Here is a 23,422-nt window from a genome sequence, read left to right on the forward strand (position 1 = left end):
GGGTTATGAGAGTCTACTTTATCATAGGTTGTTGGATAGATAATAAGAGTTGATATCCATAAATTTAGAGCATTTAGAACAATGCATAGCATGTAGTCTGTGTTCTATGATAGTAATTATAATTGTTACACTGTACTGTTTTACTCAAGTGATAAAAAGCCATCTTAGTGAACAAGACTGTGATAATACCTTGCCTATTCAAGGATACAGATTTGGAGAAAATGCAGATTTCTCAAGGTATTCTATTTTTGTTAACAACTCCAAAGGGATAGATTTCAGGTGAATTCCAAAGCTGTGTGTTCCCATGTGCGGTTTTGTTAAAGTGTAGATTCCTGGGCCTCATTCCAGGCCATCTGAAACAGAATCTCTTGGAGGCAGGGACAGGAACTCTGTATTTTCCAAATGTGGACCAGGTGATTCTTTTGAATGTTAAAGTGTGACACCTACTGCCCCTTGCTGGGGAAGTGGAATAACCTCCTATGGTCAGGATCCAAGGCCTTCCCTCTCCATGAGAGATAGGTGCTATTCTCTTTTCACTGTGACAGATATGGAAATTGAGGCTCAGGGAGGCTGAATAACTTGCCTAAAGTGACTGACTTTGTAAATAACAGACTAGAGACTCTGAGGCCAGATCTTAAGACCCCAGAATTGTCATCTTCCCAGTTATCATGTGATCTTGAGGAAGTAAAGTACCACTAGGCTTCAGTTTTCTTATCTATAAAATGAGGTAATACTGGTATCTACATCACAGATGTTGTGAAAAATGAATGCACGCGAGGCACGTTGCAGAGTACCTTGCCCATAGAAGGAATCAAATATTAACTGTTATTTCTGCTATAGATGTTGGCATTGTTATTTTTACTCCAACTTCCCAAATATTTCCTTCAATAAGCATTTGCTTGACACCCCCTTGGTACCAGATACTCTGCTAGACTGTGAAGCCACAAAAGCCAGAAACTGAAATGAGATTCCTATCTCAAAGAACCAACCACTCAGTAGAAACTGTAAATAAGAGACTATACTGTAAGAAAAGATGTGACCCTGATCAGAAAGAAACGATGAAGTGCTGTAATGATTTAGCAAAAACAAAACTTATCTACCAGGCTCTCTTAGAAAATATGTGTCATTCTGGGTGGGTGAGTTTTTTAGATAAATCCTTTAAAGAGCATTTTCTTTTTCTTTTTATACTGGAATATAGATATTTCTGAAAATAAGACATACTTACTTTGCTGTCCTTCTAAACCAAGAATAGTGTGTACCATGAAAACTGTTGATGACTGAAGGGTACCATTGGAAACTTCATTCATTGGGTTGTATCATCACACCAAAGTCCTCAGGGTCTTCTGGGGTGTACCTGTCTCTTTGTTCCTGTTTTTGGTTTTAAATTCTTTTCTCTTTTATTGTTACGAAACATCCAATTCCTTCCTTACAGAGGTTATTGTGATCTATCAGAAAGAATAAAACTCCAGAGTTAATCCAACCGGTATCTGTATACTAACCATGCTAGTCTGCATGAACTAAGGCCATTCATTCATTCATCAAATGTTTATAAATGCCCTATTATGTCAGGAATTGTTATTTATAGGGATTCAAAGATATATTCATGTAAGTTTTTGCTCTTGAGAGGCTATAATGTGGAAGTTTCTTAACCATTTATAACTATAATTTCCTCACATCTCTCAAATAGAGCTAAGGCAATAGCCAATATTGAAATGTCAGGAATTTGGGGGTGTGGTAGGAGAGGGGTACAAAATACCTATATTAGTACGGTAATGGCTTTTTTCTTAAAAGCAAAAATCTTCTTCAGATTTCTTTCAGTTCATGAAAACAGACACTAATGTAGTTCTTTAGTGAGAGAGAAGCGACATAACAGGAACTTTCAGAAAGCAGGGGATGCTCTTTGCTTTATGCCAGTTCGACTTATGAAAGGTTTCATAGGGATGAGGTACTTTCAGAAAGCAGGGGAGACCTGTATTTCCAGGTGCAGTTCTAGGTCCTGGGATGCAGCAGTGAACAAGGCAATCTGCTCCCACTGACTTTGCATTCTGGTGGAGGACTGACAATAGTCCAATAAATACATAATACAATTGCAGATAAGTGATCTAAAAAATATATAGAAGAAGTGTGTAGAGAATGAAGCATTTTCTTGGGTTCATTTATTTGTCTAAATTCAATCCAGTACATTCCTCAATCCTAAGAAAACGCCTCTGATTTCCATTTCCCCATAGTCCTTCCAGAACTCTGTGCTCATATGTCTGAGCCATGGATGTTACATGAACTTCCCATCTGGACTTCACATTAGTGCAAAACCATAACATATCCAAAACCTGATGTCATGGTTATTGCATCTATTCAAATATCTCCTAAATTCTAATTTGGGGGTGGTTTATAGGTAAATGCCTGTGTGTAAGCATGCATGTGTCTATATTTGCATGCTATAATGTTAAAAATGATATTATAAGTAAGGTGGACTCAAGTCTCCCTTATCATGATCTTCTACCAGATGCCAGATTTCAGGTTGAGTTGATCAGAGTATTAAGTGATAAATTTATTATAGGAGAGTGATGCGTGACAATAACATTTTTTTAAGTTCATGGATTTAGAGAGACAGCTCAGCTGGTGAAAAATTTTAAATGTACACTTTCTTTCTGCAGAGCATTGCAGTGGGATCCAGGAAGGCTGGGGCTTAGCACTAAGGCCCTATGGACTTCCTGTGGGACTATCAATAAAATCCCCATGAGTCCTCAGTTATAAAGTATACATGCTGAGAAGTAAAGTCCTTTCCTATTCTGTTGTTGTTGTTGTAAGAACCAGGAGATCAAAAAGATCGTTCTTGACTTCCACTTCCTCACTTGTTAGTTGGGGCAATACCATTTCAACATGAGTAAATTACAATAGAATGGACTAAGGACAAAAATACTTGAAGCGCGCCAAATTGAGGAAATGAACTCAAACAAAAAACAACAAAAAATTGTAGTTCTATGAATCCATTTGGGTTGCTATAACAAAATACCACCAACTGGGTGTCTTATCAACAACAGAAATTTATTCCTCACAGTTCTGGAAGCTGGGAAGTCCAAGATCAAGGCACCAGCAGATTCAGTGTCTGATGAGATCTCACTTCCTAGATCATAGATGGCTGTCATGCCTCTGAAAATTAACATGGTGAAAGGGGCAGGAGAAGTCTCTTGGAGCCCCTTTTATAAGAATACTCATCCCATTCATGACGACTCTACCATCATTACCTAATCACCTCTCAATGACCCCACCTCCAAATACAATCACATTGGGGATTAAGTTTCAACATATGAATTTTGGGATGGACACAGACATTCAGTCTATTTCAGTAGCCCTTCTGAGCTGAGTTTGGTACTGGGTGTTGGCAAATGTAAATAATAAAGCTTGGGGGAATATAGTGGAGTATAAGAGGTTGTAATCTGAAAAGGCTCCTGGCTGAAAACTAACATGTAGGATACAGCTGGATGAATGATTTGCCAAAGGGGTTCAGCCCAAAGGAATAAAGGATATGAGGGGCAAGGTCTGATTGGGTTTTGTTCAGGGCACAAAGATGAGAGACTGTAAATTCTGAGTTAGGGAAATGTAACCTGATGAAAATGCTGTTGGTCTAGACAGATGATCATACATAGGTTAGGAGAGAATTCTGACAAAAGAAATGAAGGCAGGAAGAAGATTCAGTGGGAATTGGGAGTGTGAGAGAAAGGGGCTATAAGTCAGAGAAATCTTACCTTTAAGGCTGCAAATGCTTAGGACAAAGAGTGGGGCACAAAATATGAATCTTAGAGGATATGGTTCTTAAGAGAGGAAGAATTCACCTCAGAATTAAAAACTGGTGATTGACACTAGATATACAGACTTTGATGAGAGAATTTGGGGCCTGGGGTGCTCAGTAAAGAATTATAAGAAAAATGAGCTGTGGGCAATCAGGTCTTCAGACAGGTAGCGATGAGAAGAGAAAAGTCTTCTGAAGATGAAAGGGTGGTTAATTAACTATGGTAGAAAGGAGAAGAAATGAATGTTGAAAAATACAAAAGAGAGTTTCTTAAGAATTAAGTTTATCAGTTCAGTAATATGATATAAAAAGGAATTCCTTGGTTATGTTACTTTGTTGTTTAAATTGTGACAAATCAAAAATGTTAAGGCATAAGATATGCTCTAAAAGCAATTTACCCATTGAATTTTTTTTGTTAGGTTTTTTTCCTTTTTTTCTTAATTGATCTACAATATTGTGTTTCAGGTGTACTGCAAAATGATTCAGATATATATATAGTATATTCTTTTTCAGAGTCTTTTCACTTACAGAATAATCCAAGATATTGAGTAGAGTTCTCTGTGCTATACAGGAGGTCCTTGTTGGTTATCTGTTTTATATTTAGTAGTGTGTATATGTTAATCCCAAGCTCCTAAATTACTCCCCTCCCCACTTTCTCCTTACTCATTTAAATTTTGTTTGCCAAAAGTGAAGCTGGGATATAGGTTTGACTTTGGGGTGAATAGATAAGGAAGAGACCAATCATTTTTCAACATGAAGCTGAAAAGAAAAGATTTCCACCCAACAAAAAAAAATTCTTAATGGGCCTGATTTAGATTATGTGAGTGACTTCCTGAAGGTGGATTCATCTCAAGTATTTGAATAAATTTACTCCTCCAGGGCTCTTGGGCACTGCTGGGTACAATGAAGAGGCAGTTTACTAAAAGACATCTGGGTGTTCTTCAGCATCCTTAAAATTAAGCATGACAATTAATAATGATAATGATGATAATAGCAGAGTAAACTGAAACTATGGGAATGTTTCTGAACGAAAAATATAAAAGAAATTGTGTGATTTAGAATGCTGTTGAGGCCAACCAGAAGACTTGCTCTGGAAAAGATCCAGAGAGGTTGGTAATACAAACTTAAGACATAATTTGATGGGTTGATCGATTGGATGGATGGATGGAAGTAAGGTTGGAAGAAAGAATGAGAAGCCATGTTCAGAGGTTTTTTTAAATTAATTTTTATTGGAGTATAGTTGATTTACAATGTTGTGTTAGCTTCTGCTGTACAGCAGAGTGAATCAGTTATACATAGATATATCTCCACTCTTTTTTAGATTCTTTTGCCATATAGGTCATTACAGAGTATGGAGTAGAGTTTCCTGTGCTATACAGTAGGTTCTTATTAGTTATCTATTTTATATATAGTAGTGTGTATATGTCAATCCCAATCTCCCAATGTATCCCTCCTCCCCCTTTCCCCATGTTCAGAGTTTTTAACAACATTTATCTGAGAACTGGGGACATTCCCAGAGTATCTGAGTACTCTAGTCCCGATGGTGGGCAACAGAGACCTCAGCTGTCTTTTCTTACACTACATTTGTCAGCTACTCCTGGCAAGATGGAAAATCTGCAGAAAGGCCGGATATTCTTTAATATCACTCACGGATTAGTACTAATTTTCCCACACCATTTCTTACTTATTTTGAGTGCCAAGGATAATTATTGTGATGAAACAGAATTAGTAGGCTATTTTGTTCTCTTATAGAAAAGAAACATTCTAACTGTGAAGAAACCTTCATATTGTGAATGAAAATTAGAAGTCATATATGTAATTTATTTAAGAATGAGCTTTGAAGTTATACAATCCTAAATTTAAATTCCAGCTCTATCACTAGCTGAGAGACCTTGAACAACTTCCTTATCTTCTCTGAGCCTAAAGATGGTCATATGTAAACTGGAAAAGCAGGGCCTATGAAGTGAAATCCTGGCACAACCAATGGTAGTTCTTTCCTGCTAGTCACCAAGCAAGTAGAGCACAAGCCAAAATGAATGACCTAGTCTGGCTTTCCTGTCCTTGGGAAGGCCGTAGTCCAGTGGGAAATTAGGAGTTGGAGCACAAAAGGTAAAAATTAGACAAACATTGAAGGTGTTTTATTTCCAACACTAAACTATGAAAAACTTTCAAAAAAGTAACGTCTCATTCATTCCCTACATAATAGATACTCAATATATATATTGTTGAATCATTTGCACATAAACCTTTACTTGAGATACAGTATTAAAGAAGGGCAGCAACAAATTTTACAGAAAATTTTATTATTTTTTAAAAATCTGAGCAATTTCACTACATTATTTTTTTAAATGTATTTCAGGAACAGAGATAATGGTAAAATAATTAGGAAGTGATCAGTTTTGAGTATTTGTTATCTTTGTTTTTCTAAATTATTTAAGTTTAATATTTTATAATAAATAATAATAATAATTGTGTTTAACAACTAGCTAGGAAAATTCCAGAAAATTTAGCAGTCTGCTTTCATTAGCCAGTACTCCAGCACAACAGTGGATCCTAGGGTAAGTTCTTCAGGTCTAGACCTCAGTTTCCTTATGAAATAAGGGAGCAAGACTAGACAGACTCTGAGATCACAGCCAACATTGACATTCTATGAGGTCCTCGAAGATTTAAACTCATGTGTGACCCCATCTTCCCACCTGTGAGAGCAGTTGGTGAGGCGGCCCCTCCAGGTCTGTTCTCATGGAGATTTCTGGTGCCAGATTCTCTCTCTAGCAGAACAGCTGACACCCAGTCAAGGGGACCTTTGAGTCAGGAAATCTAGGAACAGCCCATGTTCTTCTCATCTGCATCGCTACTAACTGCTGTTTTATTTCATTAAGTGAATTAGGGGATGTTTGTCTAGAATCCAGTATATTTCCTAGTTTTATAACTTTAAGTTTGGATGATCTAAAGGGAACTAAGGAGGCTTTAAATATTCAGAAAAACTAATGGGAACTGCTGCAAGAAGCTGAGTTGGGTAATTCATGATGAGAATTAACATCTGATACATAAATTTATTCTTACTGGACTGTGAATAAAGACCGATGTTGAGTATAACATAGCAGAATGAACTGATTTCTTTTCAGATTTCAGCTTTTCCATATATTATATATATACATATAATATATGATGTATTTATTATATATATATGTATTTTCATATATATATGAAAAACTGCGCTGGATGGTCTTTGAGATCTATTCATTCTAAAATCCATCTATAACACTAAGGTTGTTTTGAACTTTGAAATTTTAGAGATTTGGAGACTTTTCAGGAGAGCTGAAAGAACCTAAATGTTAGACAGACTCCAGTGATGACTTTTAGGAAAGAACAGGAGAAGTGAGAGGGAATACAGGCTGTTATCAGATACCCCTTGGTGTTTTCAGGTCATTTCTACACAGTAGGACCTTTCTTTCTTTCTTCCTTCCTTCCTTCATTCCTTCCTTCCTCTTTATTTTCCAGGAAAAACAAGCTGAAAAGAAAAAAAAAAGACTTAAGGCTTGCTGTCTTTGGGTGTGACTTTTTTTTTTTTAACATCTTTATTGGAGTATAATTGCTTTACAATGGTGTGTTAGTTTCTGCTTTATAACAAAGTGAATCAGCTATACATATACATATATCCCCATATCTCCTCCCTCTTGCATCTCCCTCCCACCCTCCCTATCCCACCCCTCTAGGTGGTCACAGAGCACCTAGCTGATCTCCCTGTGCTATGCGGCTGGTTTAATGAAACCACTTGAACAGTGATTGGTCTATGAGTGAATTGATACTGAGATTCACCCAAAGGCAAAATGTTGGAAGATAGGTAGGACTTTACCTCATTCTTCCTGCCCTATGACACCAACGGATCACTTTCCTTCCTTTCTCTCAAAAATCATTTACATATTTATTCAGAAATGGAAATCAATAATGGGTTTGCAAAGAAGAGACCTTGAAGATCCTCAAGCCTAGACCACTGATTTGTTTTTTTTAACAGAACCCTTTCTTCAAATGAAATCTTGCTCAGAGCCCTAATACACCTTAGACAGGCAAAAGACAGACTTCATGGTGTTAAGGAGAGAGGAGATCTACCAGTATGGCCATGTCTTTACATCTGGTGAATACACTGAGGCACCTAGGGTTTCATGAAACACAACTTGATAACCACCAACCTATCCCACAGCCCACCCCTATCTTTTGTTATAAAGCCCTCTTGATGCCTGAGGCTCTGGGGCAGGAAGTTGCCCAGTTTAATGTAGCAAGCCTGAGACAAAGGTGATCTAGGAGAAACTGAGAGGTGATGGGGGCATTGTTTTGGTCCAAGGACACAGATAACAGGATGAAAGGTTTGAACTGGATTGAAATGAGGGATAATTCTGGTTTAATGTAATTACTTCTGTGTGACACTTTTGCAACTTTTTTTTTGCAGACTTTTCAAATACACTATTTAATTAGCTCAATTCAGTTAAGTATTGCCTGGATGCAAATTATATAGTATTTGACCTAATAGAACCAATGTACTGATTGTGTAAATGTGAAAATGTATAATACATTTTCTTTAAGTAAACCTTTCAAGTAAGGCTTTCAACCACCCTGTGAAGGAAGCATAGTTGAAAAAAGTAAGGTACAAAAACATTAAATAACTTGGGAATGGCCTCATAGAATGCCAACGGTAACCTGAGATTTGAATCCAAGTCTGTCTCACTCCAAAACCCATGTTCCTTCCACTCTAACCTCAAGGAACTATCAAACTGCAAGAAATGCAAAGATGGGAGATATAGGCTTAGCCCTGAATTACTTAAAATCCTCTATAGTAATTGTAACACAAGCAAAAAAGCTAGCATTGCCTAGATCCAGCAAGAGGCCAAGAAAATTTAAAGAAACAAGATTATATTTCAAATAAGCAACCAGGAAATACGTTGTGAGCAGGAGAGCACTGAGGATTGGGTAGGCATTTGAAAGGCAGTGGAGTAGAGATGATGATCCTTATGTCACATTCAAGGAAACTGAAGCTCACAGATCTGAGGGGCATTTCCAAGGTGTTGGAGCTGGTTAATGGTGACATCAGAGATACAGGGAAGGTCTTTTAGAAGTCAAAGAGAAACTAGAGGGAAAATATGAAACAAAGAAATAGCAGAGTAAGCACAAAAAGAAACCAGAACTTCCATGTAGAAATAGTGAAAGAAGTAGAAACACTAAGTGACTATGGAGCCAACAGTATTTTTCTCTCTTTTGCTTTAGAGGAAAGTGACAGTGTCTACTTCCATCTAAGATCCTTCTTTCTTTTTGAATCAGCCCCATACTGCCTGTTACTTAAGATCTAGGTTATGGTAACTGTCAGTCTCTTTGAAACTACACCTATGTTTCTGCCAACTTTAAGAAAAAATTCTCTTTTTTTATATTGAATGTCACATACTGAACATCACTGTTACTGAGAATCTACTTCATGTTGCTGAGTTCACCTTCTAGTGCTCACCTGGCTGTCAGGCTACCAGTCATAGTGTTAAGGTCTTTGGATATTAGGGACATGCTTATGGGTCCATGTACATGACAATCCATATGACAGTTTGTTTATTTTTGGAGTTTGAATAATTCATAGATTTGTTCACCTCCATTTTTGTCACTGGTTAGGAATTGTTTTTACTTTTATTCTCCCCACTTCCTTCTCCTATTTTATTTGAAGAAAAATTTTAATGTAAATCAAACATATTCAAAAGTACCATCTATGGGAGAAATCTTCTTAACTGTCAGTCAGTATTAGATCTATTAAATTTTATTTCCTTTCTACTCACTAGTTGGGAGTGTATAAACCAAGTCTGGGTTCCAACTCCAAAAAAAGAAACAAAGAAAATTAATTTACCCTTTCAATTTAAAGATATTGGATTTTCAGATGCTTTCCTAATTATAGACAGATTTTCTAGATGTGCCCATCAGGGACATCATAAACTCTGATAGCCACTCTTGTTTCCAATTCTACAAGGCAAACTTTCTCATTCCTCATTGCACCTGCTCTGCAAAGGTCATTGTATTCACTCTCATGGATTTATTTTCACCCTATGATGAAGATTTCTGTTTCTAAACTTCTAGCCCATTTCTCTCCCCAGAGTTTAAAGTTTATTCAACTGTCTGCTTCACTTTTTGTATATCCCATTGGTCCTTCAAACTTAACATGCTAAGATGGATCTCATCATCGCTCCTTTCTTTCCAAGCTGGATCTTCCAACTGTGTTTACTGATTTAGTTAGTGGAATCATCAACCACTCAGTCTAAGAAAGCTGGAAACTTGAAGTCATCCTTGACTCTACTCTTCCTTCTTCTTCTGTCAGTAACATAAACAATATCTGACAACCTTTTCACTAATAATTAAAATTTTCTCCATCTTTTCCATCCCCACTTCTATCATCCTATTGTCTTACCTGGACTTGTGCAACAACCTCCTAAATAACTTTGCCCATAAACCAATAAGCTATAAATCCTTCCTCTATACAACTTCTGGATTTATCAATGTAAGACATATCCTATTTCAATCTAATGCTTCAAATCCTTTAATACTGTAAGGATGGATACACTAACCTACATATGTGATAAAAAATTATATACAAATAAATACACACACACATAGACACACACATAGTAAAGTACAATAAAACTGGGAATTTCTGAAAAAGATCAATAGATTATATCAATGTTAATATTCTGGTTCTGATATTATATGATAGTTTTGCAAGCTATTATATGGTAGTTTTGCAAGATGTTACTTCCCATCGGGGAAAACTGGATAACTGGGACATGGATAATCTCTATATTTTTTATTACAACTGCATGTGAATCTACAATTATTTCTAAATAGAAAGTTCATTTAAAATATCTTACAAAAAATTCTTCAATACTCACTAGGCGTATTGAAATATTTAAGCTTTTTAAAAAACATATCACATAAATTTCTACTTCCCTCTCCAGCTTTATTTCCTGGCATTCTCTGCCCCAAATTTTTACACTGTGCTAACAGTGCCATAGACTGATCACTCTGCACCATTAGTCCTTATCTGGCCTGACTGATTTCTTCTCATTATTTAGGGCTCTTTCCATGATCCATCAGATGAGGTGATATATTTCATCATTGTGCTTTTATAATATTATGCACACTTTTAATACATTTATTAGGGATTTGTTTTCCTGCTTTACCTTCTCTACCAGGACCTTCTAGAAGGTGACATAGTCTTATTCACTTTTTATCTCCAGTGCCCATTATCTTCTTGGCAAATAATAGATGTTCTCTATATATCTGACTTTAGTAAATGAATGTGCATCTCCATATAGCTTAAAAATCATCAACAATAAATCCAATGCTATTATCTTCTATTATGTAACTAGACCAGATCATTCATTTGCAAATTTAAGGTGATTGACTGTCCTATTACACTATTTATTTAACTCTCTATAATAATAACAGTAATGATTAAGAGCTTAGCTAATTTCATCCTGGAGTAAAATTAGTCTACTGATAATCACAATGAATCACATCCTAAGATGAGATATGCACATAAAATGCAGATTTGGAGAAGGCGTCTCCTGAGAAAGCTCGTGTTTTCTTTCACAGGTACAGGGAGCAAGTTTAATTTTTTATTTTAAGTAAAGGCAAACTTGAGGATCCTACAACAAAATGAAACAAACAGAAATACCTTTCATTTGCAATCTATTCAGATGTTCGCTTATCCCTTGGTCTGACGTGAAAGTTTTGAACTGTATACTCCGGTTAAAAACCACCCCCACACACATTAAGATACGTAACAGGTGATTAAAAAAAAACTGGATCTAGAGGTTTGAGTTTATTGTCCCTGGGCCTGATGCTAAGATGGTAGTTATGAGGGGGGTGATTATGCTGAGGGTGAAATTTTTTTTTTATCTTGTTTTTTGTTATTATTCACACATTAATATTGTTAATAGTGATAACAACACCATTATCTACACAACCCTTTTGCAGTTTACAAACTAAGTTTATATACATTATATCTCTTCTGTATCTGAGGGTGAAATTTAAGTTTTCTGAACTCATTTTCATTTTCTGATTTTACTTTTTACCTGCTGGAGGCTGAATGGGCAGATAATCAGTTGGGACATTTATGAAACGGGTTTGATAATAGGTCAGACTCGCTGTCAGACTTAATGAGGGAATGTTTATTTTCTTTTTGAAATCGGCAGAACATAGATGGATAGTGGAGGTGCAGAGTGTAGCAACAACATTATTATTTAAGAATGAAGAGCTTTGATAGAAGACTTGATTGCCTGATTTTATGGCAAAATGGGATCCTTGCCACTGCCTAAAGAAACACTGGTCGTGTAACTTGTAAAATTTACTGTGTATCCCTGCATGATTTTGAAGATTCACTTGATTTTTTTGATTGACTATACTTTAATTTTAATATCCAGTATCCTAAGTACAGAAACTATAATCCTAGTTTCATTTTTGTCCTTTTAAGGTTCGTAGAAACCCCAGCCCATTTCTCTTGGAAAGAAAGTTATTACCGATCCACTATGTCCCAGAGCACACAGACAAGTGAATTCCTCAGTCCAGAGGTTTTCCAGCACATCTGGGATTTTCTGGAACAGTAAGTATCAGATAAGCAAAAAACTGTTGAACTATTATAAACAGGTAACTGTGGATGGTCGAAGTATTGCTTACTAGGGCATGTTTCTAGAATCAATAAAAATCAGTTAATGTTGTTGGGAAAAAAAATATTCCCTGCAATAGTATCTCTGTGCTCAAAATTCAGTGGAGATTTATTCAATTTCCAGCACCAAAAGATCATTATTGTTCTAAGGTGGTATAATTGTGGAGGATCAGAAGCCTCTCCTACCTAACCCAAAATAACTTCCCCAATGACTCTCTGATACTCAAATTTGTTCCTTTGGCTTAAAGATTCTCATTTACTGTTACGTTGCAAATACCCTCTGAGAAAATAAAACACTAAATTTTGTTGGTCTGTATGCCTTGCTAGGAAAAGATCTCCTTCTTAAGATCAGGTTTAGAGATGTGAGTAAATTAAGGGAAAGATGAAACAATATCAGAGCATTGGGGACCCACAAGGTTAGGGTATGTCCCTGATACTTTCCTTCTGTTCTGTGTTCCACCTAGCAGTTCTTTGATGAGGGCAAGGATCATGACTCCCATTTTACAAATAGGGCTTCGATTTGGAATGCCAGAGGTTTCACATCTGGTAATTGGTTGAGCCAGGATTCAATCCTAGGGTTTTTGACTCCAGTCAACAAGCCTTGCCAACTTTAAAGCAAATAGAGCTCATTGTTACCGACTGAATGAGTGTGTTTTAGTCCCTTTCCACACTTAACACACTTTTGTTTTCCTTTATGGTAGGCCCATCTGTTCAGTTCAGCCCATTGACTTGAACTTTGTGGATGAACCATCAGAAAATGGTGCAACAAACAAGATCGAGATTAGCATGGACTGTATTCGCATGCAGGACTCAGACCTCAGTGACCCCATGTGGGTGAGTGGCATGGGCTTCCCCTTTAAATCTGTGGGCCATGCGATCCACATCTCTGTTATACCTGTCTCTTTCATGGCACATGAAAAGGCAGGTGGCTCTGAATGGGCAAGGCCATTGGAAAGCTAGTCAATGTGGTTAGCAGAAAAATAATTAGGAGCTGTGGGATCTGGGTCTGCTTCAACTTTTCATGATGCATACGTTTCCACTGGTATGGGGAAGGGGGTTGGAGATAATTCCTTGCATTCTTTTTTTTTTTTTTTTTTTTAACGTCGGTTCATTGGTTTATTTATTTATTTTTGGCTGTGTTGGGTCTTTGTTTCTGTGCGAGGGCTTTCTCCAGTTGTGGCAAGCGGGGACCACTCTTCATCGCGGTGCACGGGCCTCTCACTATCGTGGCCTCTCTTGTTGCGGAGCACAGGCTCCAGACGCGCAGGCTCAGTAGTTGTGGCTCACGAGCCCAGTTGCTCCGCGGCATGTGGGATCTTCCAAGACCAGGGCTCGAACCCGTGTCCCCTGCATCGGCAGGCAGATCCTCAACCACTGCGCCACCAGGGAAGCCCTCCTTGCATTCTTTATCTAAATTGCTCTTCATGTCTATCCCAACTTAGAGCAGATGGTGCCAGCCCAATGTTTTACAGTGGGTGGAGACAGTCAGAACCAAAGCCAAGATCTGAATTGTATACAAAGTACTTTCCACTATGGCAAACTGACTCTCTCATAGAATTATCCTTCTTTAATGACAGGGGATGAGGTAAATTGTACGCAAACACACAGATTCAAGTAATGGAGTAAGAGGAAAGAAGCTAACTAATATATAAAATAGGCTTTTTTTCTGACTTTACCACTGAGTCCCTCATGACCTTAGACCTCAGTTTTTCCTCTATAAAGTGGCAAAATCTTACATGCATACACCTCCCAGGCAGCTAAGGAGTGTACGGGTTAAGGATAGTAAAACATTTTTCTGAGGCGTTTAGATGAAATTTCTTGTATTTGTGCAGTCCATCATGCTAACCGGTGGGTTTTCTTTTCTTTTTTTTAATCATTCATTCACCACACAAGCCCTCCTGCGTTTTCTATAAAAATACAAAAATTTGTAGAAAAATAGAAACGAAAGGAGCTAGAAAGAGGGTGGGGTGTCAGAGTGTCTGCTGATGTGATTAAAGAGAGCACTTTATAAAGTGGTATGACTTTCTTTTGTGGGGGGAGGGGGTGGTCACCAAATTACTTTATTTGAAAGATGGTACAGATGAAAGATGTTTTGGTGTGCCTTGCCTCTCTGGTCTGATGTAAGATTTTCCTGGAATTCTCACTATATACTCTTTAATATAGATTGTACTTTTTAATACTGGGAGAAGGGGAAGTGGGGGAAGAGGACAGGACACAACCAAAAATAGAAATTGCAACTTTTCAAATACACTGATATTTTGTCACCAAATTGATAAGTGAAAAATACATTTCTTCATTGGCCCCTTCCATCTTAATATGGATACGAGTCTCAATTATCCTTGAGCTAGTAGAAGGAAACTGACAGATAAATCCAAGGGGCAGGTAATGCAAGCCCTTGGAATGTGTGATAATTAAATATAAATATTTATAAATATATAAATTCTGATTTGACAGTGACTTAGAAATTAAGGTATCCCCAATTCATTTAATAATATCACCTCCTAAGCTAACAGGTTTTCCTAGGCTGGTGCTACCTATCTTTTTATATTCTCTCCAAGCAGGGATTTTCTGTTTCTCATAAAAGCAAACCAAGTTATTTAGTTTAAAATGCAGAATCAAGACTTTTTATTTACAGTTCTTCTTCTTATTATCTTTTCACATACTGAAACATGTGGTTTCTTAATGTTCCATGTTGTTTCTTCTTTGTTTTATTAGACATTTTCTCCTTGAGAACATCTCATTTTTTTTCTCCTATCTAGCCAATCCCTATCCATCCCTCAACACCAAGCCTGCCTTACCTCCTCTAGAAAAATATTCCATATCACTGTTCTCTACCAGCCTAAATTAGAGACTATTCCTCTGAAGAAACCTAGGTATATTTTTAATCATATTACTTATGTCACAATATTATAGTTGTTTCTTTCTCTGTCTCTAAAGGGGACAGGGACCATATTTTGTCATGCCCAGTATTTGTTACCATGTTTGGCCCATAGTAGGACCTCAGGAATTTTAAAAAATTATTTATTTATTTATTTATTTATTTATTTATTTATTTATTTAGGCTGCACTGGGTCTTCGTTGCTGCTTGCGGGCTCTTCGTTGTGGCTCACAGGCTTTTCTAGTTGTGGCACATGGGCTCTAGAACACATGGGCTCAGTAGTTGCAGCGCACGGGCTTAGTTGTGGTATGTGGGATCTTAGTTCCCTGACCAGGAACTGAACCCGGACCCCCTGTATTGGGAACGCAAAGTCTTAACCACTGGACCACCAAGGAAGTCCAGGAATTTGAAGTCATAAGAATGAGACTTGTCTAAAAAGTCAAAATGTTCTCTTTAAAACAGTCCTATTCAAAAGAATTTTTTTTTCAACAGTGGAAATGTCCTATATTCCTGTTGTTCAACACAGTAGCCACTAGCCACATGGCTCCTTTGGACATCTGAAATGTGGCTAGTGCAAATGAGGGACTTAACTGTAACTTTAGTTAATTTAAATTTACATTGTTTCATGTGGCTAGTTGGTAGTTTATTGGGTAGCACAGCTCTAGAATATCACCAATCAGGGGACCATTCTCTGCTTCAACATTCACAGCAGCAAAACTTCCTGTCCTGTCCTCCTCGTGTATTCCTTCCCTTTTGATTATAGTGGGTCAGTATAAAAAGTGTTATGCTTTTTCTTTACCTCCATTGTTTCCCCGGTTCTGCTTGAAAGTACCCTTTTGCCATTTGAGTTCTAAAACTTCAGTCATTTAAAGTTCATTTTGGTGCTTTTACAAAATAGCTAAAGGAATCTTTGGAGAAAACCTAGTGGAGTATCTCAGAAAGTGTCAGCTAAGTTATACAATGATCTTAGAAGAGGGTAAGAATGAAGGAGAGAAAGCCAAGAAAATTCATAGATATAATTGCTCTTGTGATAAGTATCTTGGTTAGCTAAGAATGCACTGCCTTGTGGTTTTTTAGGTTATTATTATTTAAGAAATATTTAAGACGATTATTCATAGGTATTCAAAATTTTTCCTGAGCATCAGCTATGAATATATACACTTGATGTTGATTCTTTTGGAATTGATTTTTACTTATGCTCATAAGAGCAGTGGCCTGATCGAAACTGAGAGTATTCAATTTGAAATTGATCTAAATTTTCCTCTCGGATGTCCAAATTACAAATTTTCGAAGCTACGGCTTTCTTAGGCTTCATTATTGGATGTTGATTAACGCGTCTGATATTTTATTTAATCTTTCCCGGAACTTTGTGAGGTAGCACTTATTATCCTTTTTTTATAAATTAATAAATTTAAAAAGGGGTTAAAAAACTTTTCTAGGATGACATGTGTAGTCAGCAGCAGTGTCAGTATTTTGTCCACCTTACTGGGCACAATCTTTTCTCAGTCTTTCTCTAAGGTATTGTATTTGAGAGGAACTTGACCTCTATTTCTTCTTGAGTACCTCTTTTTCTATGAAAAACACAGAGGTTTATCTGTGTGGGTAAACCTCCGTGCCTCCGTCATGAGAGAGTCACCACACCTTTCCCTCCTCTGGAGAGGCACAGGACACCACTGCTAACTAGGAATGATGGAACAGAGTTCTACCATCACTTACTAGCAACTTGGAACTTGAAATTGTATGTCAGATCGAGGGTAACAAGAAATCAGGAAATAAGAGCAGGATAGAAATATTTGCAAGGAGCAAGGGATTGAAGTGATTCAGGAAAAGCTGGAAAACAAAATGAAATGGGGTTTTGCCAGTAGGGGAAACAAAATACATCACTTGGGAACAACTGCATTGAAAGGAGTGTACAAGTGGAGTGAGACTGAACTTAAAAAATAAACTTGCCTGTCTGTGGCTGGTCTGTTTTCATTGCCATAAAACTGAGACATTGCTGTTAAAGTATAGTTCTATATGAATCCTGGGTTTTCCCTTGTCTTAGGACCATTCCAACATCCTCATAGATGTCCATGTGAGGAGGCCACATGGGTGAGACTAGATAACAATGATAGTCCTAAGCAACAGGAATGGCAAAACAGTGGACTAGCTCAGGGTGTAATAACTGGTGTTCTGGTTTGGAAAATAAGAACTAGGAACCTCTGAGATTCCTAAGTCCTTCTAAACTGAGAGCTGCTGCAACTGGTATGAGGCTCTTTTCTTCCATTACTTGGTAGCATATTTTCACTTTTCTGTGTATAGGTTAATAGCTAAATAGTTCCAAATCTCTGCACATAAATTACCTTCCTCTTGCATATAATAAAAAAAAATTGGGATCCCTGCCAAGCATTCTTTCACTATGCAAGAAATATGAATCTGTGGACTTGAAATGACTTGTCAGATTATTAAGGACAAAAATCTTAAAATTGAGAATGTCATCCCATTTTTATTGATTTTTGAAACAACCTTTACCTTAAGAACTAGTCATGAAGTGGAGTCCTAATGTTTTGCTCTGATTATGAACACAGGGAGTATGAATTGCAAGGAATGTGTGTGCCCCCATCATTAGGATGATTTTAGTGTCACTGAAGAATAAACTACATTGGATTAGCAAATGGAGGTGAACAAGATTTCTCAAAAAATGTTACAATTTAGGCTATGTTTCCAAGATCCTTACTGTTTCTTGATTCTGCGGTCTAATGTATTACTTTATATCTCAGCTTTGCCTTATTTATAAGCTGTCTAAGCATGCCTGTCATGTCCTTAAGGGTCGGACGATGATATTAACACTTAAATGTTTTCCTGGAATGATGGATGGAAACTATATAACGCTTACTTTTGTATTTCTTTATTCTTTGTACTTTGAAGGAAACCCTATTTAGTTGAATTGGGTTTTTCCCTAGGGATTTTCGTGGTAATTATCTAAAACCATCCATTTTTGTAAATTATTATTGTAGCATCCAGTTATAAATGAAGGGTCTTCACCTGTACCTACCAAAAAACAGTGTTTTTGTATTTGGAAAGACTTAGGTCACAGCATCTAGCATAATACCCTGTGTCTTCTATGACCCAAGATTATATAAGATTTGAAGTAGACTGTATAGACGAGATCTAGCCACAGGCATTTCTTTAGAATTTACTTTCCTGTATGCTATGTTCTTTGTGATACAGATGAACAAATCATGGTCTCTAGCCTTGAGAAGACCGTAATATAGCAGAAAGTCAAGTGTGTATAAAATTACTTTTGAAAAGTACTCAAATGTATGTATTTTTTTAAGACACATAAAAAAGAAATGGTTTGTTGTGCCTGAGTAAAACTGGCAATATGTTACAGAGGAGGTGCTTTTCATTTAGGCTTTGAAATATGAGTCAAATTGATCAAAAAGAGGAAAGCAAAGAGTAGTTCAAGTTTAGGTAACCATTATGAAAGTAATTTATTTAAAAAACTATAACGTGAAGCTCACAAGTTTTAAAAGATAAGACTGAAAATTTTGGGTAAGGGGAAATGTATATAGAAAAGAAAGACAGAATATAAATTTAAAAAATTATAACGCATGACAAAGGTTTAATTGCCCAAATAAACTAAACACTTAAAAACTGGGAATTCCCTGGCAATCCAGTGGTTAGGACTCCATGTTTCCACTGCAGGGGGCGTGGGTTCAATTCCTCGTCAGGGAACTAAGATACTGCAAGCTGCTCAGCCCAGCCAAAAAAAATAAAATAAAATAATAAGAGAAAGATGAATCTCCCCCTTTGGCAAAGAGTATAAGTAATTCACAGATGTTTAACATATATAAAATGTTCAACTTCTCTAATAATAAAAAATTGTGAATTGAAACAATAAGATTATTTATCATCTATTTGATCAGCAAAGGTTTAAATTATTGATAATATCCAGTACTGGTGAGAGTGTTGGGAAACAGTCAACCTTTTTACTTCTGGTAGGAGTATAAATTGGTATATTTGGTGGGCAGTTTGCCCATTCTCATTTATTTAATGTTAAATGTACTTACCCTTTGGTCTATAAGTGCCCTTCTTAGAAGTCTTTTCCACAAAACCAAAATATATAAATAAGTATATGTACGAACACACAAACATACACAGAAATGAAGGCTTCATTGCAGCATTGTTTATAATATCCAAAATGATATGACCAGATAGAATTCTATAGACTTTAAAGTTTGGGGGGACTTCTCTGGTGGTCCAATGGTTAAGACTCCTCACTTCCACTGCTGGGGTCTTGAGTTCAATCCCTGGTCAGAGAACTAATATCCCACATGCTGTGCAGCATGGTCAAAATAAGTTTCTGGACTGTGATAGAGAGGAAACTACAGTTTAAAGCAAATGAAGGTTAAGCCCACCATTGAGAGATGGTGTTAGTAATTATGATGTGTAGTCTTTTTCATCTCGGCAATGCTATTGTTCATGAACCTCAGTGTGATTTCTGTATTTGTGCTTTATGTGAGGCATCCTTTATATTCTGATAAAGATTATGTAGAATTGACATTATTTCTTGTTAAATGTTTGGTCGACTTTGGCTAGTGAAACCATCTGGGCCTGAATATTTCTTTCTGGGGAGTTCTTTAATTATAAATTTAGTGTCTTTAATAGTTACAGGACTATTGAGATGATCTATTCAATCTTGGGTAAGTTTTCATAAATTGTGGGTTTTGGGGAACTGGTTAAATTTATCAAAGTTTTTGAATTTATGTATGTCGAATTGTTTGGTGTAGTCCCTTATTACCCTTTTAATGTCTGTGGGATCTGTAATATCCTCCTGTTTCACTTCTAATATTGGTAACTTGTGTCCGCTGTTTCTCGGTCGGTCTTGCTAGAGATTTATCAGTTGCATCGATCTTTCAAAGAAGCAGTTCAGCTTTTGAATTTTACAGTTATTTTGTATTGTCTTTCTGTTTTTATCTTCATTATTTCTGGTCTTATTTTATTTCCTTTCTTCTGCTTCTTTGGGTTTATTTTGCTCTTCTTTTTTAAGTTGTTTCAATTGAGTGTTTATATTACTGAGTTGAGATCTTTCTTCTCTTCTAATGTTAGTATTTATATTTATAAAATTTCCATTAAACACTGCTTTAGCTGCATCCCATAAACTTTGATATGTTGCAGTTTCACTTTTGTTCACTTTAAAATATTTTCTAATTTCCCTTAAGATTTTTTTCTTTGACCTATGTGTATTTACAAGCATGTTGTTTAGTATCCAAGTGCTTAGATATTTTGTTATCTCTCCATTACTGACTTCTACTTTAATTTCATTATGATTAGAAAACATAATTTCAAATTTTTTTAATTTGTTATGCTTTGTTTCATGAGACAAAATATCGTTTATTTTGGTGAATGTTCCATGGGCACTTGAGAAGACTGTGTATTCTGTTTTCGCTGGGTGCAATGTTCTATAAATGTCGATTATATCCAGTTGGTTTATGATGTTATGCAGTTCTTCTATATTCTTGCTTATTTTCTGTCTACTAATTCTATTGATTACTAGCACTCAATTACTTCTCTCTATTGAGAGAAGAGTGTTGAAGTCTTCAACTCTACTTATGGATTTGTCTCTCCTTTCAAATCTGTCAGTTATTGCTTCATGTTTTTGAAAGTTTTGTTTTTAGGTGCATCATATTTAAGTTTGTTACATCTTCTTTCTATCATTGTATAATATTTGTCTTTATTCTTGGTAGTGTGCTTTACTCTGAAGTCTACTTTGTGTTTATTTATATTAATATAGCCATTTTAATTTTCTTTTGATTAATGTTTGCGTGGTAAATTTTTTTCTCTATCCTTTTACTTTTAACCTGTATTTATCATTATATTTGAACTGAGTTTCTTCTAAACAGTAGATAGTTGTATCATTTTTTATCCATTCTGACAATCTCTTTCAATTGGTTTATTTACATCATCTACATTTAATGTAATTATTGATATGGAGTTTTTTGACCTAACATTTATTTTTTAGCTTATTTTGTCCTTTGTTCTTCTGTTTCCCTTTTTTTGCTGCCATTTAGATTATTTGACCTATTTTTAGCATTTGATTTTAATTGTTCTATTTTGGTTCTGGCTATATCTCTTTAAACAGTTTTTAGTGATTGCTCTAGAGACTGAAATATTCATAATTTTTCACAGTCTATTGAGAATTAATATTTTACCACTTCAAACGGAATGCAGAAAACTTACCACAATATTGATATTATAACCCTTCCCATGATGTTTTAGTTGTCATATATATTACATCTATGTACATTGAATGCTACCTCAGACAGCGGTAAAATTTTTACTTTCAACTGTCAAAAGCATTTTAAAGGACTCAAGAGAAGAGTCTGTTTTATTGAACATGATATTTATCATTGATATTGTTCTTCCTTTGTAACAAAGTTACAGTTCTGACTGGATATTATCAGAAAAAAATAGGGAATTCCAAATATCCTTTTGTTCATCAGAATGAATTTTTTTCAAAGAAAAAGAGATGCTTGTATTTTCTAAGCAGGACCATAAACCACGTCAAAGCTTTAATTTGCTGAATTTTTATTGATCAAAAGGTTATAAACATTCCCTCCATGCCTCCCTCATTCTTTCCTCTCTCCCTGTCTCTACACACACACATGCACATGCACACATGTGCACGCACACACATGCACACACACGTGTACACATGCACACACATTGACTCACATATAACTCAATTTGAACATCTAGATATTTTCTAACATTATAGAATTATGTATATATATGTATATATATGACACATACTCTGTGAAAAAAGTGTTTTTAAGTAAGTCACTCCAGTCAAGTTGCAAGGGACTGGGTAACAGCATTGCTACCTGAGTCACGCAAACATTCTAAATCTTCCTTCCTGCATGTCTTCTCTTGGCTCAAAAAGTGGAAAGGCTATTTCATACAAGTAGCAATAATTTTCTATGTGTCTTGGTCTCTTAGGCACCAGAAACGCACGATGTTACCCAACTCTAAGTCTGACACTAATATGAAGAGCTCACATCAAGCTCTCCATTTTCCTTCTATTCACTTCCTACTTTGATCTCCTTTAGGCTTCCAGAGCCACCCTCACCACCCCTACTGTCCTCCTTTTGTTACTTCTATACATTCCCTTGCTCCTTTCCAAGTGTCTTGCTTCTTCCCATCTCCACCTCCCCCTTTTCTGGTCTTCCAGAAAACCACTAGAGTTTAGTGCAGGCAGATTTGATCAACTTTTTTTTTCACTTTGATGACTGACTACCTGCTATTTAATATAGGGCTTTACAATTTATTACTTACTTTAGAATTACAGCATGAGATTTATAGTCAGACATACTAGAGTTGGAATTCTGTTTTTACCAATTTTAGCTGTGTGAACTTGATAATCTCTATGAGTCTCTCCTTCCTCTTTTGTATGGATGGACATAATATCTATCATCAACCTTGAGAACTGTGAATTTTTTTTTCATTACCTGATTTGTTTTCATTCAGAGTTCCTGGTGTATAAATATACAGTCAATTGAAAATTATTATCTTTTTATTACTTGCCTATGCTGATTTTCATAACAACTCTTGTGAGATAGGTGAATACGCATTACATTTTATAATAAAATACAAATTAAAAGATAGCTCTGATTATTAAAGCAATGCACGCTTATTAAAAAGAATTTTAGAAGTATCAAAAGTGTATAGAATTCCTACCTAATGATAATAATTATGAAAATTTTAGGTTTTTTCCAGTTGTTTTCCTAAAAGAAATAGATTTTATAAGACATATTTGGATCCTGTCGTATATAAATTTTGTAACCTGCTTTTTCTTTTCATTCTATGGTGAACATTTTTCTCTTATTCACTAATCTTCAAAACAACATTAATCACTATTATATATCACTACATAGGTATTACATAGGTATGTAATGATTTATTTATCTGTTTTTCTACTCATAGTGGTTTTTTTGGTGTATAATTGCTCTACAGTGTTGTGTTAGCCTCTGCTGCACAACAAAGGGAACCAGCCACATACATTCCCTGCCTCTTGGACGCCCCG

General features: G+C 36.1%; 1 protein-coding gene across 3 annotated transcripts in view; it reads left to right on the top strand.

Moving 5' to 3' along the window:
* Positions 1 to 23,422, top strand: part of TP63 (tumor protein p63) — a 270,557-nt gene that overhangs the window by 68,447 nt on the left and 178,688 nt on the right. For all 3 annotated transcript variants that reach the window (XM_067738400.1, XM_067738402.1, XM_067738404.1), the window contains 2 exons: positions 12,288 to 12,416; positions 13,181 to 13,313. In XM_067738400.1, the coding sequence (XP_067594501.1) occupies positions 12,288 to 12,416; positions 13,181 to 13,313 (262 nt within the window). The remainder of the gene's footprint in view (positions 1 to 12,287; positions 12,417 to 13,180; positions 13,314 to 23,422) is intronic.

This window comes from Pseudorca crassidens, chromosome 5 (genome assembly GCF_039906515.1).
Source record: "Pseudorca crassidens isolate mPseCra1 chromosome 5, mPseCra1.hap1, whole genome shotgun sequence".
Classification (NCBI taxonomy): Eukaryota; Metazoa; Chordata; class Mammalia; order Artiodactyla; family Delphinidae; genus Pseudorca; species Pseudorca crassidens.